At 34.2% G+C, this 27,048-nt stretch overlaps 5 protein-coding genes across 5 annotated transcripts; 3 read left to right on the top strand and 2 right to left on the bottom strand.

Annotated features, from left to right (window-relative positions):
- Nucleotides 1-323: 323 nt before the first annotated feature.
- LOC133803295 (chlorophyll a-b binding protein 7, chloroplastic) lies at nucleotides 324-3,104 on the bottom strand. The gene is made up of 6 exons (XM_062241289.1): nucleotides 2,915-3,104; nucleotides 2,636-2,802; nucleotides 2,401-2,547; nucleotides 1,601-1,733; nucleotides 875-967; nucleotides 324-791 (listed from the first exon to the last, which is right to left on the bottom strand). Exons 1-6 carry the CDS (start codon nucleotides 3,053-3,055, stop codon nucleotides 495-497), a joined length of 978 nt encoding a protein of 325 aa, XP_062097273.1. The 5' UTR covers nucleotides 3,056-3,104; the 3' UTR covers nucleotides 324-494.
- A 622-nt stretch (nucleotides 3,105-3,726) lies between these two features.
- LOC133803298 (calvin cycle protein CP12-3, chloroplastic) lies at nucleotides 3,727-4,303 on the bottom strand. Its single transcript, XM_062241291.1, has one exon. The coding sequence runs from the start codon at nucleotides 4,281-4,283 to the stop codon at nucleotides 3,897-3,899; it is 387 nt and encodes a 128-aa protein (XP_062097275.1). The 5' UTR covers nucleotides 4,284-4,303; the 3' UTR covers nucleotides 3,727-3,896.
- On the top strand, nucleotides 4,303-8,156 carry LOC133803294 (mitotic spindle checkpoint protein BUBR1). Its single transcript, XM_062241288.1, has 12 exons — nucleotides 4,303-4,747; nucleotides 5,513-5,728; nucleotides 5,843-5,902; nucleotides 6,198-6,342; nucleotides 6,453-6,610; nucleotides 6,809-6,890; nucleotides 6,976-7,039; nucleotides 7,112-7,157; nucleotides 7,252-7,423; nucleotides 7,513-7,595; nucleotides 7,693-7,773; nucleotides 7,856-8,156. The coding sequence occupies exons 2-12, from the start codon at nucleotides 5,532-5,534 to the stop codon at nucleotides 7,917-7,919; spliced, it is 1,152 nt and encodes a 383-aa protein (XP_062097272.1). The 5' UTR covers nucleotides 4,303-4,747; nucleotides 5,513-5,531; the 3' UTR covers nucleotides 7,920-8,156.
- A 4,158-nt stretch (nucleotides 8,157-12,314) lies between these two features.
- LOC133803297 (bZIP transcription factor 60) lies at nucleotides 12,315-14,319 on the top strand. The gene is made up of 3 exons (XM_062241290.1): nucleotides 12,315-12,791; nucleotides 13,276-13,499; nucleotides 13,611-14,319. Exons 1-3 carry the CDS (start codon nucleotides 12,385-12,387, stop codon nucleotides 13,868-13,870), a joined length of 891 nt encoding a protein of 296 aa, XP_062097274.1. The 5' UTR covers nucleotides 12,315-12,384; the 3' UTR covers nucleotides 13,871-14,319.
- A 1,284-nt stretch (nucleotides 14,320-15,603) lies between these two features.
- Nucleotides 15,604-20,797, top strand: LOC133807242 (pyrophosphate--fructose 6-phosphate 1-phosphotransferase subunit alpha). The gene is made up of 18 exons (XM_062245451.1): nucleotides 15,604-15,816; nucleotides 16,044-16,216; nucleotides 16,334-16,446; nucleotides 17,126-17,314; nucleotides 17,411-17,478; nucleotides 17,752-17,835; nucleotides 18,139-18,192; nucleotides 18,362-18,442; nucleotides 18,532-18,625; nucleotides 18,778-18,851; nucleotides 18,985-19,095; nucleotides 19,198-19,242; nucleotides 19,319-19,375; nucleotides 19,538-19,642; nucleotides 19,723-19,839; nucleotides 19,966-20,069; nucleotides 20,168-20,333; nucleotides 20,415-20,797. The coding sequence occupies exons 1-18, from the start codon at nucleotides 15,727-15,729 to the stop codon at nucleotides 20,529-20,531; spliced, it is 1,842 nt and encodes a 613-aa protein (XP_062101435.1). The 5' UTR covers nucleotides 15,604-15,726; the 3' UTR covers nucleotides 20,532-20,797.
- Nucleotides 20,798-27,048: the final 6,251 nt, after the last annotated feature.

The raw sequence follows: 27,048 nt of genomic DNA, 5'->3' as shown, positions 1-27,048 counted from the left end.
TTGTCGTGCAACTCGCATCATATGGTGTTGAATACCTGATTGTGTCACATGGCAACACTAAACAACCAAAAAAAACCTTTAATGCCCTTGACTAATCATAAACCGAACAAAATAAAAATTTAATCCTTTAGGAGTGGCCAGAGGCTTGACCATGAAAATATAGAGATGAAATGTGAGACTTTCTCTCTAATAATAATAAGTATTACCTATTTAATTAAACTCAAGTCAACTTTCAATTATTAATAATAATAATAAAAGAGAAATCTGACCAGCTATATCTAAACAAAAATTTAGGAGTCATAGACTGAAATGAAATGAAAAAATGTCATGGTCTTTCTCCTCAAACATGTGCATTTTCCTTGAATCCAGATTCCACATATGTACTCAAGGCAAGGAAGAATATATATATATATATATAAATAGTTGATATGAATATGGCATGTGTATACAATATGTACAAGCAAGTAAGATAAGAGTAAAGAAGAGAATCTAAATTAATGAAGCATGTGAAAGATGTTGCAGTGGTAGGGATCTGAAACATGGTCAATAAGGTTCTGAAGAGGGCCTTTACCAGTGAAAGCTGCTTGAGTGTAAAATCCCAGCCAGGCAACCATGGCTAGCCTCCCATTTTTAATCTCTTTCACCTTCAACTCCTCAAAGGCTTCAGGGTCCTTGGAGAGGTTCAATGGATCAAACAATGCTCCTCCTGGGTAATTTATATCCCCTGGTAGATATATTCCTAGAGGCTCCAATGCCTCAATCCCACAATATCTTGCATATTCTGGTCCAACCTATGTAACCAAAACAATAATCTATAATATTACTATACATATATGGGATTATGAGAAAGAGATAGAGCTAGTTGATTAGGTACCATCAAGATGGCCTGGCAAATTGCAATGACAATTACTCCTTGGCTTCCAGCTAAATGGAGTCCTGGGATGCCAAGGTAGTCCAATGTATCTCCCTGGAGAAAGAAATTAAAACACACTTACATATGACTTAGAGAGTAAGTAGAGTAGTGAGTATTAAGTAGTGGTGATTTATATAGGATTGGTTTGGAGGGGTTGTAATAAAAAGAGTTTTTAGCATAAACACCTCCTTAAGTTTTTCGTTGTTTGATAATTCAGTTGAAGATGTCTCTTCTGTAGGGGACAGCCTTTGGGATAAAATCAAGTTCTGGGTGGCCACTTGGGTGTATAGAACGACAGACTTTGACGGTTTGTCTTTTTTGGATCTTTGTAGGGAGTGGCGTAGTCTATGGGTGCATTAGAGTTTGTTGAGTGTGAGTCCTTGGGTGTTGTTTTGACAATGTTTGTTTATTTTTGTTTGTTTGAGTTGTTTTTTTTGTCACCACGGTATTCCTCCGCCATAAGTGAGGAGGGTTCTCAGTTTATTTGAGAAGAGGTCACTCCATGACCTCTGTCTCTTTTTCAAAAAAAATTCAGGTCATGATTCTTAAAAACAGTAGTTGAGTTTTGGTATTTTTCTATTAATTACATTATACATCTCCACATTGTTTTCCCTCTGAAAAACGGAACTGTCAAATTGCGAAAAACTTCAGAGAGATTATCGCTATATATACAAAAAAAATAAGAACCTTGAGTTTGGAATAGCCAACTCGCCACCAGACAGGTTCTGCAAAGTGAAAGGCTCCAGTGAGGTTTAATATTTCAGGAATCAAAGCACCAAGGGCTGCCAGCATAGCCCAACGAGCATGCAGTATTTCAAAGCTGCAATATCAGTAGTAGTAAGTTACTTGGCAGTTCTAATACAAAAATAATTAAAAAATAAATAAAAAAAAAGTTAAAAGTAAGAGTGGTAATGAGTTACTACTACCACCCCAATTGGCTGTAATGACAGTATTAGTAGTAATAAGATACTTAGCAGTAGGAAGATCCTTAGCAGTACTAGTGTGTTACCACACAAAACAAAAGTAACAAAGATACTTAGCAGCACTACTAATACCACCCTAAATGGCTGCAATGATAGTATTAGTCGTAATAAGATACTTAGCAGTACTACTACACAAAGCAAAAGTAACAAAGATACTTAGCATAACTACTACTCTACTACCACCCCAATTGGCTGCAATGACAGTCGAAGTAGTAGTGAGTTACTTACTAGTACTAACACAAAACAAAAGTTAAAAGTAACAGTGGTGGTAGTGAGTTACTACTACTACTGCCACCCCAATTGGCTGCAATGACCGTAGTGAGTTACTTACTTACTAGTATAAACACAAAACAAAAGTCAAAAGTCAAAAGTAAACTACTACTACTACTACTACTACTACTACTACCCCAATTGGCTGCAATGACAGTACTAGTTGCAGCAGTAGTAAGATATACCACGCAAATCAAAAGTAAGAAAACCAAAGAAGCAACTCAATGGGCTTACTTGAAATACTTTTGAAAAGCCAGTGGATCCTTACTAAGACCTGCAATGTCAAAACCATAGTCCCCAGGAAGCTCTCCTGTGAGATAACTAGGATAATCGTAGGGAACAGGACCAAGCCACCGAGGACGCTCTTCTCCATACCACAAGCTTCATGAATAATCATATGCATTAATAAATAAATACGATGAATATTACATTCCTCTACAAATAATCATAATTATAATCATAATAATACCTCTGTTTTCTAGCTTTTAAGGCCAAAGACCTGAACTTGGCAGCATTTTCCACAGCAAATTTCTTCCTTTGCTGCAATCGCCTCTGAAGCGACTCTCCAAGTGGGCTGTTAGCTATGGCTTTGACGGCCGTGAAAGGTATGGCAGAGAAGACCAACACACCCGCTAGCTAGCTTCACGTAATTTTGCAAGCATTCATACATACATATATATATATATATGTATAAATTTATATAAACAACTAGTATTATGCTAAGCTATTACTACTAGTACTAACCCACCTCTTCCCATGAAGCTTTGCAGGCATATCTCTTGGTGTTGGATGGTTTGTTTGACTTCCGAAGCCTCCAAGTCCAAGCAGAGGAGGATGAGACTGAGACTGAGAAACCCAAATCCAAACCCAGTGAATGAATCACAGCCATCACCAGATCACCTCCTCCTCTGGCCACCCACTACTACACAATTATAGATGAAGATGATGATGATGATGAAGCCATGCCTTTATTTATTGGGCTGGGCTGGACTCTGTCAATCATTTACACAGCCCAATGGGCTTCTTATGCTTTTCCTAGCCCATCTCTCTCTCTCTCTTCAAGTATAAAATGAATTTTCATATATACGACAAAATGATCTAGTTTATGTAATTCAAAACAAAAAAGTGTGCATTTTTTTTTTTAATTGGATTTGTTTGTGATAAATAAAGTTCGTATTTGCTTATATTTCACGAGTAAAGTCAATCTTTTTTTCATTTGATTATGTCATAATATATGTTATTTTTTTTCTTACGTTATTTGAGTTCTTGAATCTTCTCCATCATTCTGCCAATATGGACTTTTATGGTCTAAACATATTATTCTTGTTGAGAACTGAGAAGGTAGCTGGCTGCATCAAAACTGACCCTTTTTGACATTACAAAACAAATTTCTGATGCTGTTCAAGCCCTTGCAGACCAAGTTTCATTTTTTTTTTAATTTGGTGAATTTTGACCACATGGTTTATTCCATCATTAACAACAAAAAATCTTTGCACTTTTAGTTTAATTGGGTTTGTTTGCGATGAATAAAGTAACAAAATTTGCGTATAATCAAGTGTAAAAGTCATAATAATCATCGTTCATTATAATTATTCATAACCAAGGATTTTATATATACATTCCTTCATATAACATAGATCAATACATACATACATATTAATCGATCAATATACATACATACGCACAATCATTCATGATCATGATCATGATGACGACGACGACGATGATGATCAGTGATCGTAGATCCGACACTCGTCGGTCTCAGGATTATCTTGGCAAAAATACTCGAGGGGATCTTGCTTCTCCAACCTGAGACGGAAATCGGCCTTGGCTTGGCTGAGCTCCTCCACCTCGTCCCAAGCAACCTTACACTCCTCCGACGCCGCTTCTCCCTTACCGCACACTTCCACCGCCTCCTTCACCTTCTTCTCGATCATCTCCGTCAGCTGCTGCTCTCTCACCTGCGTTCCTTTGAATTTCGGCACCGCCATCGCTTTCACTACTCCTCGGCAGCTCCTCTTACTCTTACTCAAGCTCATTCCTCCTCCGCCGTCCTCCTCCCATCTCCGACGACTCAAATTCAAGCTCAAACTCAGATTCAATGGTAAAGATCCCATTCTTTTCTTCCTGTTACTACTTTACCATCAGTACTATCATATTATATTATTAAATTCTACGCTGACTCTCTAGCTTAACCATAGTTAGTACTATCTAACCACGGTTAGAGGTTGATCATTATCCATACCAACCACCAACCCAATCAGTCGCTCTTCTTTTTAACTTTATTAATTATTTATAGTTATTATACGCTCCAATCCAAAAGCCCACGATTAATCTGGGTGGGCTTAGTAGGCCCGGACCGGACCAGCCCGGCCCGGCCCAAATTCTTGATTTTTTTCAAATTCAAAGATTCCACCGCCCATATATAGAAGTGCGAGTAGTAGTAGAGTAACGGTAAACTCAGATTCCAAGCCTTCCCTTCTCTTCGTTTCTCCCTCCAGCTGCGTTTCACGGTCTTCTCTCTCGGCGACGGCAGCCCATAGTCCGGCGACTCCGGCTGGTCTTCCTTCCACCTGTGCAAGTAACTATGTTCTAACTTCATATTCTGTATCTCATGGGAAAACAAAGCAATTTTTGAAATAATCCTTGAAAGCAATCTATTTGTTTTTCTATGCTATATGATGCTATTATATCATGCTTTTGAGTTTCGAATTTTGAAATAATCTGTGCCTGCTAGCGCTATGATTTAAGTAGTTTCTGGTTGGTGCTGAGGAAATAAGGGTTAGCTTATGGTGTAGATACATGCTTAATTATTGAAATTGGAATATACTCATTATTTAATGAAGTGGCATTAATATAGGGTTGCTTTGTTATTTTAGTGGACCATAAAACTTATGAATTTTTTGTTTTAGTGTGTGTTCTAGCATTTAGAGGGAACAACTTTGCAAAAACACTATGGTGTAGATTGTTTGATGAGCACAAGTGCTCTTAGGTGTTTTGTAATCTTTTCCAGAAGAATTCAGGTCCTTATACTTATGATTTGACTTTGTTTTTGCATTGGTTCTTTGCAAGATCTCTTGAGAGTACAAGCCTCATCTTGTACTCATAAAACTTATGATTTTTTTAGTGTTTCTAGCATTTAGAAAGAAGAAAACTAAAGTTTATTATCTATGAGAAACTCAAATCGATCACCAAAGTATTATATATAGACATTTGTATTGGCATTTGAGAATTAGTATTTATGTCTTTAAACTATAACCAATACCTAATATAATGTTTGTACTCTTCTTAACATATTTACATGTACAATATTTTATATCTAAATTCTATTCCTTTTGCTCAAAAGAAAGCAAAGCAAAGCTCTAATGGAGAATTGTGAGGTGGAGAAGTTGGACCCAGAGACGGAGTTCCTTCTCTCAAAGCAAGAGACTGGGAATGAGTGGGAGCTCTTTAAGGAGAATGTAAGGCCTTTGAAGAGAGGTCGAAACGTTGCTATCTTGAACGAGGCTCTCAAGTCCCAGACCAGCAATTTTCTCAAGAACTCCCTTCTTCACCAACGAAGGTCCTTTTCTCTCTCTCTCTCTCTGACTATTCTAAAGCATATACGGTTTACTGAACTCTCTCTCTCTCTCTTTCTCTGACTATTCTCTTTACTGAACTTTCTTTTCCATCTTAGGAAATTGATTGAGGCAATTGATGACTATGCTGGAGATGACCCTCTCCATCCATGGCTCCAGTAAGTACCATCTTACTTAATTGTGCTCTTTTTGTTTATTACTCTTTTCAATTTCTGTGAAACCTTTTCTTTTTCATATCCTTTAAAAGTCTAGACTTTTTGTTTGGTTCCCCTGATCTCTACTCTATCCATTTATTCTTCTCAAAATTTCAATCATTGGTAATCTCGAGTAACCTTATCTGGTCATGTCTTCATGAATTTGTTGAAAAATACGTTTTGAAAAAGTCCAATTTGGTTAGGTTCTGCACCTGCATTCATCTATGACTGTAACAGTACTAGTATTTTTGTTCTGAAGGTGCATTAAGTGGGTTCAGGAAGCATTCCCTTCTGGTGGAGACAGTTCTGGACTGGTTGTGATATATGAACAATGTGTGCGCACCTTTTGGCATTCAGACCGCTACAAGGATGACCTCCGCTATCTGAAAGTGTGGATGGAATACGTAAGTATCTTTCTCCTCTTTAAGCTCTTTTGGTCTTTTCTTTGTTTTCTTTTTAATGTCTGTGGTAGTAGCGGCTTAATGATTTTAATATAAACTTGGGGGGTTGGCAGGCACAAAATTGCAGTGATGCTGAAATCATATACAGTTTTCTTGACACAAATGAAATTGGGAAGACACATGCTGCGTACTACATATCATATGCTTTTCATATGGAATCCAAGAACAAAATGAAAATGGCCAATGATATATTTAATCTTGGCATATCTAGGTAAGATTTATTTTGCATGAAGTGGCGGCCTATTTTTATAATTGGCATGGGGAAGTTGTTGGTCCCTTAGAATGAAATTATATGGAGTATATGTATATATATATATGATATATCCTTAAATTATTTTCAACTTTTTTTTTTTTTTTTGCTTTTATGTATTGTGGACATTACCTTCTGATTTGTATCTAATATTGATAGGAATGCCCAACCAATAGAAACACTGAAGGATGCATATAGGGAATTTCTTATGCGCTCAATGAGAAGACCAAAAGCTAATGATGTATGTAAAGTGTGGTCAAGAGAGTATTCTGTATTGTTTCCTGTAAAGCCATTTGATTCCAAAATTTAATTTCCTCAACTTGTAGGACACTGTGGAAAAAAACTTACCACTCCGAAGCTTTGGAACTGTCCTCTCTAGAGGAGAAAACAGTAAGTTTCATCAACTGTTGCACCTTTGGTCTCTTTAGTTTCATCATTTCACAAGTTTGTCCATTGTTGTAGGAATGAGGACCACAGATATTTCGAGTAAAAAATTGAAGCAAGATAGGTAAGCTAAGCTAGCTGATCTTGTTTAAGAAAGCAGCATTTAATGACTTGGTATTTTTAAATTAATCTTGTTTATCTTTTCTTGGGGGTGGTAGGGGTCATTCGTCTCTTGTTAGCATATACAAAGATCCAAGTGTTGTTGATACCACTTTCCATCACCCGCCTGATATATCAAAGACCGACACAGCTTCTTGGCAGACTCTTGGATCTCGAGCAGAGAGAAACAAAGAGAATAATGCCAAGCCAAGCAAGTGGAAAGCATACAAGGTTTCATTTCTTATGAGCTTTCACTCATTACCATCATTTATATTAGTTGTTATATGACATTATAACATGTAACGTGTTCTTGTTTTCAGGTTCCTCAAAAGCCGGGAACCATAGCTGGAGGAGGGTCAAGTGGCTGCATTGAGGTTTTTGTAGATGAAGAATGTGAAAAAGAGTAAGTAGATAGGGTGTGTGTGTGAATCAATTAGTAGATATTTCTCTAAAGCGGGAAATTAATCAACTTTGTTGTTGTTGTTATGTTTATGGTATAGGATGCCAAAAAACGATGTTGAGAGTAGCAGCAGGTCTTTGAATTTTCAACTTAGACAGGGAAATGACCAAAACCTTAAAACGTAAGTTAAGCTAACTCTGCTTATTGTAGTAATTTAATTATCATTATTGTTTAACTCATTAATTATATTACTATTTTTACAGGGAAACAGAACTGTTGAGGGAGAATCCATTGCGTAATTTCCCTTCAAACAGCCTTCCGAGATAAAAATAGAAGAAGTTGTATTTGATGATGAGATGAGCTTTTCTCTCTAAAGCCAGCCAGCCCAGCCCCCCTTTGAGTCTGAGACCACTCTACTTGTACTTGTTTTCTTCGGAAAACTCTCATTTCTGGATATGCTATCACTTTTTATATAATTAATATGTGGCTTGTTTTATTGGCTTGCTTTATTAACTCCTATATATGTAATGAGTTTATCATAAGCAAAATAGTGTTATTATTATTTGTTTACTAAATTAATTGAGTATTTGACGACCATTAAAGTCGTCGTCGCTATTGACGTCGTCACCTTCCATCATCGTTGAAGCACTTCATTGAATCTCTCTCTTCAAAATTTTGTGTATTAATGAGTCAAAATCCCATTCAACACTTAAAAACTAAGAAAAGATTGACTTAAGACACTAACTTATAGAATTCGAACACTTGTGTACGATATTTTTTGTTTTTTTGTTTGTTCTAGATCTAGAGCTCTATAATTTGCATAAAAATGACGTGTAATGATGCGTTTGTGATGTTGTGATGGTGCCTTGAAATCATGGTTTTTAGGCAAAAAAAAAAAAAAAAACGATACAGTTGCCATGTTGCCTTTAAAACATGGTTTTTGGCAACAAAAAACAACAATGTTTAATGATTCAGTTGCGATGGTGCCTTAAATAACGATGTTTAACGATGCCTAACAGTGCAGATGCGATGTAGGGTTGACAATTCGTGTAAACGTGTCAGATTCGTGTCGACACGATTATGACACGACACGATTGAGGTAAACACGAACATGACACGATTATTAGACATGTCAAAAATATGAACACGAACACGACACGATTATTAAATGAGTCAACAAGATACGAATACGATTACGACACAATTAATCATAACTATATGAAAAATAAATCATAAAACCTATGCAAATTATTCGTGTTATCGTGTCTGACACGATTATGACACGGCACGATTATTAAACGGGTCAACACGATTATGATACGACACGATTAAGGTAAACACGAACACGACACGATTAATTAACGTGTCGTATTCGTATTTACCTTAATTGTGTCGTGACCCAAATTGCCACCCCTAGATGTAGTTGCGATGGTCTGTGATGAAATTATTAAAAAAGAAAAAACTTTGTTGAAGTATACAGCTGTAAGGTTAAACAAAATTTAGTAATTTTTTTTTAGATTTACATATTTAGAATGTGTAGAAGTTCAAAATTTGGTTTTGATTATTCAAGTCTCAAACTTCATTATCATTTTACGCATTCTAAATAATTACAAATTTAAAAGAAAAAAAATCACCCCAAACTCACATCTCGGTGAAGCCAAAAAGATTTTATCAAATATTTGTTAGGCATTCCTAATAAATCTAAATTAAAAAACTCAAACATTGAAACAAGCTAGAATAAATGAAAATTAAGTGGCTGGCAACAAACACATATGCATTAATTAAAACGAGAATTCATCATCATTATTATCTGTAGCATCTGTAAAATCATCATCATCATCATCTTCGTCAGGTTCAGGAGCTTCAAAATAAGATGGATCAGGTTCTTCGTCAGATTTTCTGAGCAACCCCTCGTCAATTTCTGGGTAGTAAATCGCAGGCCTCACAAACTTGAGGCGAAAAAAAATGTGAAGTTCAAATTTGATGGCTTTTTCATTTTTTTTATTTTTATTTTGGGAATTACTTACACAAAGATTATTATTATTATTATTATTGCATGCATGCATGTCATCTCATCTTTTGTTGAAATATGATGAAGTTAACAAAACTATTCCTGTTACGATAGCTTTCTTCTACAACAAAATTCTCCCATTTAACAAAACAAAACAAAACACATCTTTTAGATTTGCATTGTTCTTCTAAATACATATAATTATATAAGGATTCATTGATTTATTAAATGTTTGGGTTTTGACAGTTGATGATTGTAAATTGTTACTATTTTCTTAGTTTGTGCCTTAATAATTTCAAATCAGTTCTTTGCAAGAAAACTAAACTATACTTTATTAAGAAAAAAAATAGAACTATTGAAATTGGAATATACTCATAGTTTAATAAAGTGGCAATAATATATATAGGGTTGTTTTATTATTTTAGTGGACCATAAAACTTGTGAGTTTTTTTTCTTAGTGTGTGAGTTCAAGATTTTTTGAAGGAAGACCTTTGCAAGAAAAGGAAAATGACATAATGTTTGAATTCTCCTTAAACATATATTTACATATTCAATATTTGGACAAATATCCAATTTCCCCCCTAAACTATAGCCTTTGTAAAGTTTTGCCCCTGTATTATGAAATTCATTGCAAACATGTCCTTTTTGTTACATTTTGTTCATTATTTTAAGCAGTTTGCTACGTAGTCACATGTCATATGCATATAATTACAGTACGAGAGTCTATTTAATTAACTGAAGTTAGTCAAAATCGATTTTATTGACGCTAAACATACACAAATTAGTTCTAAAAATGCAGATACATATTTTCAAAATTTACCATTATATCTCTGTGTATATATATATATATATTTGCCTATTAGGACCGTGGCATCCTGCCATATTAGTTAAACATCGTAGCTACATGAGAAAAATGAACGAAATACAATATAAGTAACATAATTCAGGAGTATTTTTACCATAAAAAAATTCAAAAGCAAAACTCTATAGGGGGCTATATAGTTTAGTGGAAAATTTCCTAATATTTTATATCTAAATTATATTTCTTTTGCTCAATGCATGGAGAATTATCTATTTGTACTTGTTTTCTTAGGAAAACTCTCATTTTTGGATATGCGATCACTTTATTTATAATTACATGGCTTGTTTTATTGGCTTCCTTAATTATCATAAGCAAACAAAAATTATTAATATAACCTTTTTTTTAATATGTATATATATATAAAAAACTCAAAGATTGTAAGAAGAGACGCTGCAATAAATCTGTGGTCATACAACAGCTAGCAAACTTTAATAATAATAATAATAATAATAATAATTCTTTCCCAAACAACTTTTCGTTTTCTTTCACCAGTTTCTAGCAAAAATTATTCACCGCTGGTTTCTATTAAAAAGGAAATAAAAAAATTCACTGTAAAATAGATTTTTTCCAAAACTAATTGCTATGAAAATGGATATTCTATTAAAGTGAGATTTAAAAAAAAAATTAGGGTGTATTATTTAATATTTTTTCCCAAATTATAATCTTTTCTTGTATCTTTTATGATAACGAAAATTCTTAGTTTTAACGGTTTTTTATTTTTTAATGTTAACTTTAATAGAATATTCTTATATTTAACAGAATATTATTATATTTAACTGTAGTTTGTAAACATCATTTAAACTTAAATAAAATAAAATAAATAATTAAAAATAAATAAAATATGATATTTTTGAGATATTTTATAATGATAATTATTTAAAAATAATAAATAATTAAACAAATTAAAATAATATTTTTTTTAGATATTTTACAATGATAATTATTTAGAAATAATAAATAATTAAATAAATTAAAATAGGATATTTTTGTGATATTTTATAATGATAATTATTTAAAAATAATAAAATCATACATTTTATAACTTAAATAAAATTTAATTAAGCTTAAAATCACTTATTAGAATAATATCATATTAAACATATAATATAATCTACTGTTAATTAACAACAAATTATTTTTTTTAAAAAAACTAGCAAGAAACTTAAATTTAAAATCCACATATAATATTTAATATCACATTAAATATATAATATATAATTTTTTTGTTGTCACTTCCAAATTAAAAAACTAAAATAAACATAAACTTAAACAAAAATAAATAAATTATTTAATTAAAATATGATATTTACTTGAAATTTATATGATATTAATATAAATTTAATAAAAATAATTAATAAATTTTATAAATAAAACTAAATTACTTATATCTAATATATATATTTATATATATATATTTGGTTACTTTCATTACTAATTTTTAATTGTTATATTATTTTCATTTAACCTTGATAATAATGATCATATTCCCCTAAAAAAATAATAAATAAATGATCTTATAATTTTGTTTTAAGAAAAAAAAAACCATTTGGATTTGGGCCTTCTTCACATTGCATTTGTGGGTTTGTGAAAAGCCCAAAAACTTCGTTGTCCACGTGTAAACCTGAAGCAAGTCCTGGTGTCCAAATTCTGCATTTCTATTGGTCCAATGACAACACCACTTTACAAATAATCCAAGTCACAAGTCTAAACCAAATCATCCGTCACGTGGATTGATGTTCCACGTGTCAAAATCTGGTTCTCCACTACCATTTCCTTGCTAGCGAAGGCTCCAGGACGCGCTTCCTCCCCAAATTCCATTAATATATAACTTAAAAATCTACCGAGACATTTTCGTGAATTAGATTAGATTAGCGAAGTTTGTCTAAGTCTCTCTCTTGGGGCCAAAGCATCGTTTGTCAATGGAATTTGGCGATGAATTGATCGAAGATATCGATTGGAATGCTTTGTTGGAGTGGGAGCCGCCCGTTCTCACCACTGATTCCTCCGCTTCTTCTCCCTCGTCCGACCCTTCCTCGTGGATCGATGAGATTGAAAACTTGTTGATGAAGGAAGACGATGAGGAGGCTGCTCCCAAGTCTGACCACGACGACGACCACAACGACAACGAATTTTGTCAAAATTTTCTCGCAGATATACTTGTAGATTCTCCTGGCAACGATTCCGACGAGGCCCCCACCGTCTCCGCCGCCGCCGCCGAGAATGATGGCAACGTTTCTAGCGATGGAAATTTTAATTCCGAGAAGGAAGTAGAAGCGAATCTCGACAACGAAGACGCCGATGATCCTGTCTCCAAGAAACGCAGAAGGTACCAGTAATTTCGTTCAAGTTACTGATAGCTTTTGAATTCATTTACTTTTTGTTCGATTGTGTTAGTCAGATTAGGAGTAACGAATGATATTGTTTGTATTTTTGATAGATTAATAAAATACAAAAAGGAATTTGTGTGAATGTAGTAGGCAAGTGAGAAATAGAGATGCCGTCTGGCGTGTTGGATTAGGAGGAACGAATTTGATAGAACTTGGAATTTGATTGTGTTAGTCCGATTAGAGAAACGAATAATATTGTTTGTACTAGGTTTTAGCTTAATTATCCCTGAGGTTTTACTGTTTTGCAATTGTTCTTAAGATTTTTTGGCAATCAACTCCTCCATTCTCTATAAACAGTAGCAATTAAGTTCTTGAAACTCAAGGATTTGATGTCCAAATGAATTTCTAAAAATCCTTGCTTGTACTTTTGATAGAATAATTATAATGTGTAAATTAAAAGGAATGAGTCCGGTGTGAATGTAGGCAAGTGAGGAATAGAGATGCGGCGGTGAGATCAAGGGAGAGGAAGAAGATGTATGTGAAGGAATTGGAGATGAAAAGCAAGTATTTGGAAGGAGAATGCAGAAGACTGGGGCGTTTGCTCCAGTGTGTCTATGCAGAGAATCAAGCTTTACGCCTTAGTAGTAGTTGTTACGCATTTGGTGGTTCCACCACAACCAAGCAGGAGTCTGCCGTGCTCTTCTTGGGTATGTTTCATCATCACTCTTCTTGGGTTTGTTTGTATCGTCATCATATCATTTGCTATGCATAATAATATTCTTACGAATTGTCGATGAATGAATCGTGTTTGGTTACAGAATCCCTGCTGTTGGGTTCCCTGCTATGGTTACTAGTGGGCACCATCACATGCCTGTTAACACCGCAACTCACCCCTCCTCGACAACAACAACAACTACTAAATCAAAATCAAGAACAAGATCGAAGAGAATCAAGAAGTGACAAGAATTATGGGTACCCAATCCAATCTTTTGTAAAGAGTAGAAGATGCAAAGCCTCCTGGACCAAGATGAAACCTCCACCACACTTTCAATTTCATGGTTCTCTCCTAGTTTTTTAATGTGTTACTCTAGCAATGGGGCTTTAGTTAACTTTCTTCTTACCTATATAAATTATTAGTATGTGTATTTCTGGTTCTGTTTCGGATTATTATGTATTATTAATATTAGTACGAGTTTATGAATTTATATATTCCTAAAAAGAAAAAAAAAGAGATCTATGGTTTTGGTGTTGGAGTGTTAGGTGGGTGATCTGGTGCTGGTGGTGTGTTTGTTGTAGTTTTATTAGTTGAGCAGTTTGGTGAGTCAGTGGGCCAATTTTTTAAAATTACAGGAATATCCCTTTTGAGTTTTGAGCATATTCTCTCAATCAAGAATCCATAGTTTAGTTTAGTTTGGTTTGGGTTGGTAAATTTGCTTTTTCAACCTTTTATCTTTAACACCTTTCCGCTCATAGATTCATCTCTGTCCAATTCAATAATATCAATGTGAATTTCCCAAATTAGCCTCATCATTGATTTCTAGTTTCGTTAGTTGATTGATTCGAGTGTTTGGACTGCTTCATTATCAAGCATTCGGACTTTGTTTTGACCTACCTAACGAAATACTTGTGCGGTGTAACACATTTGTCATTAAAAAAGCTAAGGGCTTGGATATGGTTTTATATATTTGGATAATACCAATGTTTTACATCTGTAATCAATTTATTTTAAAAAAATATATATTTTAAATTTAAAAAATAAATTAATGATTATATGTTTATATTTAACATAGAGTATTTTTGATTTAAAAATAAAAAATTAAGTATTTGCTGTAAATATGCCTATATAAAATATACATACTCTAATAATGAGTCATTATGTATGCTATTATTATTATTATTATTCCAATTTTGGTAAAGGTTATATTATTATCATCAAATAAAATTAGATTAATTAATTTACTTTAGATTGGTAAGAAAACACATTTTCATTTTTATGTTCTAAGTAAGTAATTCACTAAAAAATAAAATACGCATTTAAAATAATTTTTTATTTCCCAAACTTTTGATACTACCAATTTTGTCTTCCAAATTTATTTTTGGTTATTAAACTATCATAAAAAATTCAAGGGACATGCAATAATAATTTATGAAAAAAATATATGAAAAAAAAGGATTGGCAGTCAAGAGTTTCGAGAAGAAAAAATCATATTTCTCCAAAAAAAATTATTGTTAATTATATTGGAGTTGTTTGGTAATACTTAAAAAAAAATTATTTATTTAATTAATTAAAAATTTAAAAATTAAACATAAAATAATATTTGTTAACTTTATTTTTATTAATTATTTTTAAAATTTTTAATTAAAATTCATTAAATTTTGAAAATAAAATTTTCTCACTTTCAAAATTTTTTTAAACCGTTTTTCACTTCTTCAAATCAATATCTTATTTTATATTATTAAACAAAAAATAAAAATAAAAATTATCAAATACATTTTTTATATTTTATTTTTAAAAACAAAAAAATAAAAATAATTACTAAATATATTTTTATTTTTTAAAAATAAAAATGATATTACTACTTTTGTATTTAAAAAATTCAAAAACAAAATTTTTCCACAACACACCCATAATATCCGTTATTTAAAACAAAGTACGTATACAAATTTAAAAGGTAAAACTTATCTTAATAGCATGCTTTAATTTGTAATAATAATAAAAATAATAATAATTAAGAAAGGGCTAAAAATCTGGTGGTGGCATTATGGTAATTAAGGTGAAAATGAAGGACAAATGGGTCATACCAAAAAAAGGTGTGCTTGGGTTGGTTGTATCGCCAGTTTGCCTAGACTATATAAAATCGGGTACTCAGAGACGGCACTCTCACTCACTCTTTCTCTCTCTAAAAAGACCATTGAGACTGATCTATTACTACCATGGATTCCGACTACGGCATTCCCAGAGAACTCTCTGATCTCCAAAAAATCCGATCTGCCTACCAGCCCGACCTTCCTCCTTGTCTTCAGGTTCTCTCTTCTTTCTCTTTTTTTTTTTGGCTGTCATATTCTCTATGTGGTTGGTTGTAGGCTTTGTCGTAGAACTCATTCATACTCAAGGAAAGGAGTGAACTTTATTATTTTTGATTGGATCTATTGGCATGCCGAAGTAGGAGAAGACATTAGATCTGTTTTGCTATTGATTTAGTGATGTTGCATTGATACTGAGATTTTTATTTTGCTGATTCCGTTCGCAGGGTACGACTGTGAGGGTTGAATTTGGTGATACAACTACATCTTTTGACCCGACTGATGCCCCCACCATAAGTCGATCCTTCCCTCATACTTATGGTCACCCATTGGCTCACTTTCTTAGGGCCACTGCGAAAGTAGCTGATGCTCAGATTATAACTGAACATCCGGCTAAAAGGTTTGTGCTTTGCTATATTACCAGTACCACTTCTGATGTTCCTTGCAAAAAAATATAGAAGAAAAGACAAAAAAAAAAAAAGATCATGTGTAATGTAATTTGTTGTCTTTTTAATAGGGTGGGAATAGTCTTTTGTGGGAGACAATCACCCGGAGGACACAACGTCATTTGGGGTCTTCTCCATGCTCTTAAAATTCACAACCCCACAAGCACTTTACTTGGGTTCTTGGGTAAGCATTAATTATCTCATACAAGGCACGGATTGAGTTATTAGCTTGTTTTGTTTGTGTGTACGTGGGTCTTCTTATCATCATCAACAATGATTAGTTTTTCTGTTATTGCAATATTGAATTTGAACTTGTGTTAATACACAAACCAATGTTTAAAAAGGCTAGTTTAAGCTCAAGGCATTTTGTCTTGGTGAGGCGAGGCCAGGGGTAAGCCTCAAATCTTATGTTGAAAATCTGTTCTTTTGATCTGTAAACTTCTAAACACTACTAATCAAAATTAATAAATCATTAAAATATAACGGCAAAATTCTAAAAAAAAAACTTCAAACAATTGTTTGAGCTAGCAGCCGCAAATGATTTCATGTGCTATTTTCTAACTAATGTTAGGATTTTATGAATAAATTACCATTCTAAACACTATTGTTAGGCTTAATACATAGATAAGTCACTTTTGTTCCGTTGAGCTAGTTTTGTTGGACACTTGACTTCAAACCATCCCAAAATAAGAAGAATAAGTGAGGTGAGCCAATTTTGGGTGCCTCAAACAAAGAGGCATTAGCCTCTCTTCTCTTGCCAAAGGCGTAAGCCTTAAAGGCTTTTTTTCGAAAGCCTCACTTTGATGACTGATTGTTGTTTGTAAGGAGCTCTACCATTAATATGATACTTTATCTATCCACAGGGGGTTCTGAAGGTTTGTTTGCACAGAAAACTCTGGAGATAACTGACGACATTCTTGCTACCTACAAGAATCAAGGTGGTTATGATTTGCTGGGACGAACAAAAGATCAAATTAGAACAACTGAACAAGTTAATGCTGCGTTAACTGCATGCAGAAATTTGAAACTAGACGGCCTTGTCATAATTGGAGGTAAATTACGTGCATAAGAGTTTTCTGGCATATTTATATATATATATACATATTTGTTAACATTCAATTAATTCTAGATTCTTGTTATTCTTGTAGGAGTGACATCAAACACTGATGCTGCTCAATTAGCAGAAACATTTGCCGAAGAGAAATGTCCAACAAAGGTACTCCATACATGATACTAATTACTTAATTAGTATTTTTATGGCTCGAGTTCTTGAAAAAACAAAAGTCAATAATTATTATTTCAGTTATCCTGTAGCTTCTTTAAAAGAAAATTTGCAACTTTAGAGTTAGTTGATCTAACTTGTGGTGCTTCTGTTGCAATTGTGTTGCTTACTTCATCTTCTCTCTCTTTTTTTTTTTTCTTCGGGTCTTAGTTGATTGATATGCGGATTTTAAACATAAAACGTTGATTGTGTTGTTTGAATATGTAGGTGGTTGGAGTTCCTGTTACGTTGAATGGAGATCTTAAGAACCAGTTTGTGGAAACTAATGTTGGTTATGATACAATTTGCAAGGTACTACCTTAACCTATGTAATGGTTGGTTTCATAAAGATGCTTTAGTGCATTTCATAAGAGTGCATATATCTATTATCTTTCTTTATTACTACAAGAATACAGTAAGCATTTAAATGATAATATTTTCATTTCCTCATTCTCTACATAGAATTTAGGAACCAACAATATCTTTATATTTTGCTTAAAATTCCCTTATTCTCTCTCTCCCTCCTCTCTCTCTTTCTTCTTTCTCTTAGGGAAGGATTTATAATTTACAAAGTAGTGATGATTTATGAATACTAAAATTTATTGTCTTAATCAGGTCAATTCCCAACTTATAAGCAATGTCTGCATCGATGCTCTATCCGCAGAGAAGGTAGTCTACTTCTTTTTTATTATGTCATAACGTTGTTTCTTAATTTATTTGAGTTCTTGAATCTTCATCCTGGTGCATTGCAACTTTTTTATCTTTGTTGATGAGAAAGTTCTTATATGAGAAGAAGCATAAATAGCTTGAATAATCTTTTCCCCTCGACTATTTGCAGTATTACTACTTTATTCGACTCATGGGCCGAAAGCATTCACATGTTGCCCTGGAGTGCACGCTTCAGTCTCATCCAAATATGGTCAGCACTTATCTGTTGTTAATTCATTTTATTGTTGCTTTTAGCGGGGCACACTTTTTCTCTAATATGAGCTTTTATGGTCTCATCAGGTTATTCTTGGTGAGGAGGTGGCTGCATCAAAACTAACTATTTTTGACATAACAAAGCAAATTTGTGATGCAGTTCAAGCCCGTGCAGACCAAGGTTTTATTTTGTTTTGGTGGTTTTAAATAAATATGTGTGTGTGTGTAGAGAGAGAGAGAGAGACGCACACACACACTCTACACACACAGTTATTTTAGTGCATTTTGTAGTTTCTTCTTTTTATTGGTTACTCAATCTAATATTTTGGACAGACAAGTACCATGGTGTTATCCTACTTCCAGAAGGACTCATAGAAAACATTCCCGAAGTCTATGCCCTTTTGAAGGTATTTGATGCAACTGACTTGTTTGTGGAATCTTTTCTTCGGGAGCATTGTATTCTGATCGATTATGCTTTTGTTTTTGTACCTACTCCCTATCCAAATCATGTGTTAACACTGTTTCTTTTGTTCCTTTCAGGAAATTCATGGTTTACTTAAGGAGGGTGTTTCTGTTGACACCATTCATACTAAACTTTCACCTTGGGCTGCAGCTTTGTTTGAGTTTTTGCCACCCTTTATCAAGAAGCAGGTTCCAATTATGTTTTATATACATAAATACATTCTAATTGTTATCAATGCTTAATTACAGTGGGATCCCGTTTTAACCCTGATTTTTTTTTGTTCATTACAGCTGCTTCTCTATCCTGAATCAGATAATTCTGCACAGTTATCCCAGGTATTTGTCTTTAGATTTCTCAATGCTTTGAAGAGTTGCCATCCTTTTAGGTGCTTAATCTTTTTACTTTCTCCAGATTGAAACAGAGAAACTTCTAGCACATCTTGTTGAGACAGAGATGAACAAGCGTCAGGTAATACCTTTCTGATGCTTTCCATTTATACTTCAGTTCTTTCATCCATACTCTCATTATGAGTGTGGGTTTTGTTTATAAGAATTATGACATAATTAATCTTAGTAAAATTTTCTTACGTTGGACATTCTTGCTAACTAATCTTGTTGATTGTGTGAACAGAAAGAAGGGACATACAAGGGAAAGAAATTTAATGCCATCTGCCACTTTTTCGGTTACCAAGCTCGTGGATCTTTACCATCAAAATTTGATTGTGATTATGCCTATGTATGTTGCGCAGCCACTATCAAGTACATATTTTAGTTTTTATTTTGTTCTTTCTTAAATATGGTTTAATATCCTTACAGGTTCTTGGGCATATCTGCTACCATATTTTAGCAGCTGGATTGAATGGTTACATGGCAACAGTAACTAATCTGAAGAATCCAGTCAACAAGTGGCGTTGTGGTGCTGCTCCAATTACCGTATGGTTTTCTCTATTTATACTCACTATGTATAGCTTCCAAACACAGAGCATAATTTTCTTGCTTGGCTGTCTTTCTTCTATAATGTTGAAATGTTTGTTTATTGTATTTGGTGAACACATTCAGGCAATGATGACTGTGAAGCGGTGGTCTCAAAATCCTATTGCTTCATCCATTGGAAAACCTGCTATTCATCCCGCTACTGTAGATTTGAAAGGCAAAGCATACGAGTAAGTTTACTCACTTCTGTTCTGTCTTAGATATGATATAAAGAAGATAATTCATAAAGTAAAATCTTTCTTATGTTATGTTGGTGCTTTGGTTGCAGGCTGCTGAGGCAAAATGCCACAAAATTTCTGTTAGAAGATCTCTACAGAAATCCTGGACCGCTTCAGTTTGACGGTCCTGGTGCTGATGCCAAGGCTGTGACACTATGCGTCGAAGACCAGGATTACATGGGCCGGATCAAGAAACTTCAAGAGTATCTTGACAAGGTGCTAAATTTTACCTATGATTCATCACTTGGTTTATTTGTGAATTATCTTGTCTTATGGAATTCTTTTCTTCATTCGCAGGTCCGAACCATCGTAAAGCCAGGGTGTTCGCAGGAGGTTCTGAAAGTAGCATTAAGCGTCATGTCGTCAGTAACAGATGTTCTATCTGTGATGACTACAACTTCGCCATCCCATTGAAAGTTTACTCCTTTTATTTTCGATGGCTGGTGCATTTGACACAAGAATGAAAAGAATTGCTGTCTTTTGCTGTCTCAAATTTTCCTAGGCTTTGGGTGCGGAACTAAAGTTATGAAAATAACATTTTTTTTTTTCACCTCATCTCATGTAACTCTACAAAATAATTGAGGTTTGTAACTTTTATGTATGTGGAAGGATAACTTTTGCTTATAGAGCAGTTTTGAGTGGTTCAAAACTATATTTGAAATGAGCTTTTTTAACAAGTAGCTGAGGACGTGCTAGTTTCATTCCACTCTTATTGCTACATTTTACTTAACTCAAAAACCATTGCCTGAAATTATTTCACTTTTAACTTGTTAAAGGTAGAAAACTAATTTTAAATTGTTCCTGTCTTTTGGAAAGACCAATTGGTTTCTAATTCTTGTTATGTGAAATAAAATTATAAGCCAAAAAAGAAAAAGAGCAAGAAACTCAAGTAAGGAAAGGATAATAACACTTGAGAGAACTATTATAAATGTCAGTTAAGATTCAATATAGGACGCTTGACACCTTTATGATTCGACAAACTATGTTCAAGTTAGGACTGTCTAGAAATTTTTACAACTCGCCTAACCGGAATAATCTGCTTAAATCAACTCGAAAAAACTGCCAAAAATCGTAATCCGAATAAACCGACCAAAATTTAAACCGCCCAATTGTTACATTGGGTGGGTTGAAAATAATTATCAATCCGCCCAATATAACCCAACCCGCCTAATTAAGAATTTATTATTTTTAATATATTCAAATAAATATATAAATTAATTAAGTTTTGTTTTAATTTTTTTACTATAAATTTAAAATATTGTTTTAAGCTTAAAAAGATAAACTTCACACTATTAGTACTAGTATTTAAAAGAAAAAAATTACAAAAATGTAAAAAAAAAACCACTCTTGTTTGGGCGGGTTGACCCGACCAACCGGCCCAAAAAAAATACCATTTCGGTTTGGGCAAGTCAACCCGCTCAAATTATTGGACGGGTTAAATTTTTTTTTCTTAATTGGGCAAGTTACGGGTCATTTTTACTAACCCGATTATAACATTAGACAGGTAAAAATGTCTTGTAACCCGACCAACCCGCCCAATGATCAACCTTAGTTCAAGTGGGTGTATTGAGAGATTTTTTCAGTGTAAAAATGGTTCTACCATGGATTGATTTAGATGAAGTTTAGACCAAAAAACATCAAAGAAGGGAGAATATTTATTAATTTTGGAAAAATAAAAACGAAGGGCAATAAATCTAACATGATTTTGTGAATTCCCACCATAAGTTCAAACTCTTTTGATCCTTCTATAAATTATAAATCATATTTTATGTCAAGGTCTAAAATCTTGACATCAAATTAAATATGGCATGACATTACAATACAACATATCAAAAACATTTCTCCTATGATTGAATGATAGACGCATGAACATGGAAAAGAATGGTCTTGATTGAATGATTCTCAACTTCTTTTATTATCATCTAATATGGTCACATGTACATTCAAACATTATATTAACCAATCATATTTATTTAAGATATGACTTATTATATTAAAAACACAAGAAGTTATTATTATTATTATTTTTTTTTTTTATATAAGTTTAACTATCATTCTTAATGGTGAAGACGCATAATCCAAATATTAGGGTCCATTTGATTTAAAATATACTTTGATGTAGTTGAATTAACATTTTTTTTTGAAAAGGAACAATATTTATTTGAGTAGAATCAGATACACATACACATACACGTTACATGATGTTTAGGATATATAATATATTATTATGTACACGCTAGCTGCACGCACGTACAATATATATTGATGGAATGTTAAATGAGATTGAGTAAGATAATTGTTATTTGTATATGAATTATTTAAATTATTATGTATGGAGGTTGTATAGGATGGATATTAGGTAGTGTAGTATGATGATCTTGATAAGTTGGATGATTGGTGGGACAAGGAAGAGTTATGTTTTAATTTTTATGTGTGTGGGAAAAGAGGAGACAAGGTAGTAAGTTAGTAGTAACAGACTTGATTTGGCTACTCAAGCTTGGTTACAATTTGGAAGCTTGATGGGGTATTTATAGTTGCTTACCCCTACATTTAATTTTATCTAGATTATTCTAGTTCTATATGATTTACAACTTTTCTAGACTTTTCTAATTGATTTACATTCTTCTACATTCTTCTTGATTGGTTACTTCTAGTTTTCTAAATATTCTAGGCTTTTCTAGTTTATTTATTTTACTAGATTTCTAAAGTTTTCACTAGAATATTCTAAGATACAAATATTCTAGAAATGTGTAGCACATTTTAACACTCCTCCTTGGTACACATTTTGGTGACTCCAATCATGTCTCGCAGTAGCTCGAACTTGCCTCTTGGTAGTGCCTTTGTGAATATGTCTGCTACCTGCTCTTCAGTCTTGTAGTGCTTGAGCTCGATTTCTTTATTTGCTTCTGCTTCCCTGATGAAATGGTACTTGATGCTTATATGCTTAGTTCTTCTGTGAAATACTGGATTTTTCGCCATTGCTATAGCTGATTTGCTATCGCAATATATCTTTGTAGCTTCCTTCTGTGATTCTCCCATGTCTTCTAGTATTTTTTTAAGCCATATAGCTTGGCTTGTAGTCATTGCTGCTGCAATGTACTCTGCTTCAGCTGATGATTGTGCAACTGTTGCTTGTTTCTTTGAGGCCCATGAAAATATTCCAGATCCAAGTGTGAAGGCATATCCTGACGTGCTTTTCATGTCGTCCATGGATCCTACCCAGTCACTATCTGTGTAGCCAATCAGTTTTGACTCATTCATGACTTCGAACCAGATTCCGTAAAGTTTTGTTCCTTGTAAGTATCGAAGGATTCTCTTGGCTGCTCCGTAGTGAACTTGACTTGGATCATGCATGAATCTTGATAGAAGACTAACTACGTACATTATGTCTGGTCTTGTAGCAGTTAGATAGAGTAGGCTGCCGATTAGACTTCGAAATTTTGATTCATCTGCTTTTGGTGAGCCATCTTCCTTCTTGAGAGCTTTGTTGTTGTCTAATGGAGTTGATACAGTCTTGCATCCCTCCATTTTGAATTTCTTCAATAGTGTCTCCGTATACTTCTTTTGTGAGATGAAGATCCCATCTTCTTTTTGAGTTATTTCGATCCCAAGAAAGTAGTGCATTAATCCCAGGTTGGTCATCTCAAAAATTTTCATCATGTCTTCTTTAAACTTCTTTATCATCTTCTCATTATTGCTTGTGTAGATGAGATCATCAACATATAAGGAGACAATAAGTGTTTCATTCGTACCTTGAGTTTTGATATAGAGTGTTGGCTCACTTTTGCTCTTCCTGAATCCTTTTTCAGTGAAGTAGTGGTCGATTCTACTGTACCAGGCTCGCGGAGCTTGCTTTAAGCCATACAAGGCCTTTTTCAACTTAAGAACTTTATCTTCCTGTCCTTGCACCACGAATCCTTGAGGTTGTTCCACGTATATTTCTTCTTCGAGAAAGCCATTAAGAAATGCCGACTTAACATCGAGTTGAAAAATCTTACATTTCTTCTGTGTGGCTAGAGCTATCAATGCCCTTATTGTGTCGAGGCGGGCAACTGGAGCAAATGTTTCGTTGTAGTCGACTCCGTATTGTTGTGAGTATCCTTTCGCAACTAATCTTGCTTTGTGCTTTTGGATAGAGCCATCTGCGTTTAGCTTTGTCTTGTAGACCCACTTGACTCCTATAGTATCTTTGTCTTGTGGACGATCTACAAGCTCCCAAGTCTCATTCTTTTCAATCATCATTATCTCTTCATTCATGGCTTGTCTCCATACTTCTTGCTGTTGAGCTGCTTCAAAACTTCCTGGATCCATAAGCACTAGGTTGCATGTCTCATAGATCTCAGCAAGCGGTCTTGTTCGCCTTACTGGTGAGTCTGGCGGGGATTCTGTGACTTGTGTCGGTTCCTCTGTGGTTGGCTGAGTTGGAACTTCATTTTGATCAGTTTCTTGTCTTGGCGGTAAAGGAATATTGACTGTCTTTCTTTCAACTTCTTGTGTCTCCCAGTTGTATGCAACATCTTCGTCAAATTTTACGTCTTGGCTGATTATTAGTTTATTTGATTCCAAGCTATAGACTCGATAACCTTTTGATTGAGTACTATAGCCTAAGAAGATTCATTTTTCAGTCTTCTCATCAAGCTTGCCTCTTTTCTCTTTTGGAATGTGAGAGTAGCATATGCAGCCGAAGACTTTGAGATGCTTTGCTGATGGCTTACGTCTGCTCCAAGCTTCGATCGGCGTCTTATTCTGCACAGCTTTGGTTGGACATCTGTTGAGCAAGTAGACTGCAGTGCTTACTGCCTCTGCCCAAAATCGTTTTGGGAGACCTTTCTCTAGTAGCATGGCTCTTGCTGCCTCCATAACAGTCCTGTTTTTCCTTTCAGATACGCCGTTTTGTTCTGGTGCGTATCCAACAGTGATTTGGTGCTCCATCCCTTCATCTTCACAGAACTTGTTGAATTCATTAGAAGTGTATTCTTTGCCTCTATCACTTCTAATTGTCTTGATGTAGTGACCGCTTTGTTTTTCGACACGGGATTTGAATTTTTTGAAAATATCGAAGACTTGCGACTTTTGTTGCATAAAATAAACCCATGTCATTCTAGTAAAGTCATCAATGAAGAGAATGAAGTACCTGTTTTGGTCATTTGATGGAGTGCGCATTGCCCCGCAGACGTCGGTATGGACCAGCTCCAGTGGCTTTTTGGCTCTCCAAGTTTTGCCGGATGGGAAAGGTTGTCGATGTTGTTTCCCGAGCATGCATCCTTCGCAGACTGTGTTGATCTCCTTAATTGCTGGGAGGTCTCGCATCATATTCTTCTGCTTGAGGATCTTTAGCCCATGGAAGTTAAAGTGACCGAACCTTCTATGCCATAACCATGACTCATCTGTTTGTGCTTGCATTGCCACACTGCTTGCATATCTCCATTGTATCGGAAAGCATCTGTTTTCTTTCATTTTTACCTTTGCAATTTGAAAGGATTTATCTTGCTTATCATAGATTGTGCAAGAATTTCCTTCAAAATGCAAAGAGTACCATTTTTCAATCATTTGGCCTACACTAAGTAGGTTTTGATCGATGTTGGGTACCAAGAGTACATCATTAATGTATCTCTTGCCTTTTTTAGTGTCAATGGCAATGGTGCCTTTGCCGACTGCTTCCATGAAGTCACCATTACCGATTTTGACTTTAGTCTTGGATTTATCAAGACTACAAAAGATGCTTTCATTTTTCGTCATGTGGTTACTACAACCACTATCAAGATACCAAGTATCTTTTCCTTCTTCTGTTGCAGCTTGGCAGACATAGAAGAGATTACTTTCAACATTTTTCTCTTCGGAAAAATTAGCTTGATGGGATTTCTTTAAACGACAAGTTTTTTCAGTGTGGCCAAATTTTTTACAATTTTGGCACTGTGGTTTTCCTTTAAACCAGCAGTCTTTCTCCAAGTGACTTTTTCTTTTACAAATGCCACATGGAGGATACTTGTCGTTATTTTCTTTTTGTTTTTCTTGTGTCTTTTTCCCATCAACTTTTGGTTTTTGAGACCGCGGATTGATTTTAGACTGAAAGGCATTTTCAGCTTCACTTTCCTTATGCCTTTCTCGTCTACTTTCATATGCTTCAAGAGAGCCCATTAGTTCAGTTGGTGATAGAGTTTCTAAATCTTTAGTTTCCTCTATCACAGAAACTATTGAATCATATTTTTCTGTACAAGAAATTAGTATCTTTTGTACTATATTCTTGTCAGAAATTATTTCTCCGTAGGCTCCCATTTGATTTACTATTTCTTTAATTCTAGAATAGTAATCTTTTGTAGTCTCATTATCTTTCATTTTAAGATTTTCAAAATCTCTTCTAAGCTTTTGTAGTCTAACAATGCGTACCTTAATTATTCCTTGAAACTCCTCCTGCAGCGTGTCCCATGCTTCTTTTGCCGTTGCTGCGCCCATAATCCGTGGAAAAAGATTGTCTGCCATAGCTTGCTGCAAGCAGTATAATGCATGAGAATCCTTTTGTTGACTATCCTCCATTACCTTCTTTTGATCTTCCGAAAGAGATGTAATGTCTTCCGGAATAGTGATTCCCTCTTCAATAATTTTCCATAGATTTTGTGATCGAAAATAGGTCCTCATTTTGATGGACCAAAAATCATAGTTTTCTCCATGGAAAATTGGAAGAGGTAGAGAAGAGCGGTTGGACTCCAAACTCATGTTGATGAGCGGAAAAGATTACGCCCAGTGATATGATCGAACGGAGCTCTGATACCACTGATGGAATGTTAAATGAGATTGAGTAAGATAATTGTTATTTGTATATGAATTATTTAAATTATTATGTATGGAGGTTGTATAGGATGGATATTAGGTAGTGTAGTATGATGATGTTGATAAGTTGGATGATTGGTGGGACAAGGAAGAGTTATGTTTT

The sequence above is a fragment of the Humulus lupulus genome, chromosome X (assembly GCF_963169125.1).
Source record: "Humulus lupulus chromosome X, drHumLupu1.1, whole genome shotgun sequence".
NCBI classification, from domain to species: Eukaryota; Viridiplantae; Streptophyta; class Magnoliopsida; order Rosales; family Cannabaceae; genus Humulus; species Humulus lupulus.
The sequence above is the reverse complement of the archived record's forward strand: the minus strand, read 5'-3'. Positions and strand labels throughout refer to the sequence as shown.

Excerpts from the sequence above, each read along its gene's own strand:
- LOC133803294 (XM_062241288.1), top strand. The coding sequence starts at position 5,532 with ATGGAGAATTGTGAGGTGGAGAAGTTGGACCCAGAGACGGAGTTCCTT. Across the intron at positions 6,343-6,452 it reads TGAAAGTGTGGATGGAATAC|GCACAAAATTGCAGTGATGC; the intron begins GTAAGTATCTTT and ends GGGGGTTGGCAG. Across the intron at positions 7,424-7,512 it reads GCAAGTGGAAAGCATACAAG|GTTCCTCAAAAGCCGGGAAC; the intron begins GTTTCATTTCTT and ends TCTTGTTTTCAG.
- LOC133803295 (XM_062241289.1), bottom strand. The coding sequence starts at position 3,055 with ATGGCTGTGATTCATTCACTGGGTTTGGATTTGGGTTTCTCAGTCTCA. Across the intron at positions 1,734-2,400 it reads GCTTTTCAAAAGTATTTCAA|CTTTGAAATACTGCATGCTC; the intron begins GTAAGCCCATTG and ends CTGATATTGCAG. Across the intron at positions 968-1,600 it reads TTGGCTATTCCAAACTCAAG|GGAGATACATTGGACTACCT; the intron begins GTTCTTATTTTT and ends TTCTTTCTCCAG.
- LOC133803297 (XM_062241290.1), top strand. The coding sequence starts at position 12,385 with ATGGAATTTGGCGATGAATTGATCGAAGATATCGATTGGAATGCTTTG. Across the intron at positions 12,792-13,275 it reads GTCTCCAAGAAACGCAGAAG|GCAAGTGAGGAATAGAGATG; the intron begins GTACCAGTAATT and ends GTGTGAATGTAG. Across the intron at positions 13,500-13,610 it reads GTCTGCCGTGCTCTTCTTGG|AATCCCTGCTGTTGGGTTCC; the intron begins GTATGTTTCATC and ends GTTTGGTTACAG.
- LOC133807242 (XM_062245451.1), top strand. The coding sequence starts at position 15,727 with ATGGATTCCGACTACGGCATTCCCAGAGAACTCTCTGATCTCCAAAAA. Across the intron at positions 16,217-16,333 it reads ACTGAACATCCGGCTAAAAG|GGTGGGAATAGTCTTTTGTG; the intron begins GTTTGTGCTTTG and ends TCTTTTTAATAG. Across the intron at positions 19,643-19,722 it reads TTGATTGTGATTATGCCTAT|GTTCTTGGGCATATCTGCTA; the intron begins GTATGTTGCGCA and ends ATATCCTTACAG.
- LOC133803298 (XM_062241291.1), bottom strand. The coding sequence starts at position 4,283 with ATGGGATCTTTACCATTGAATCTGAGTTTGAGCTTGAATTTGAGTCGT.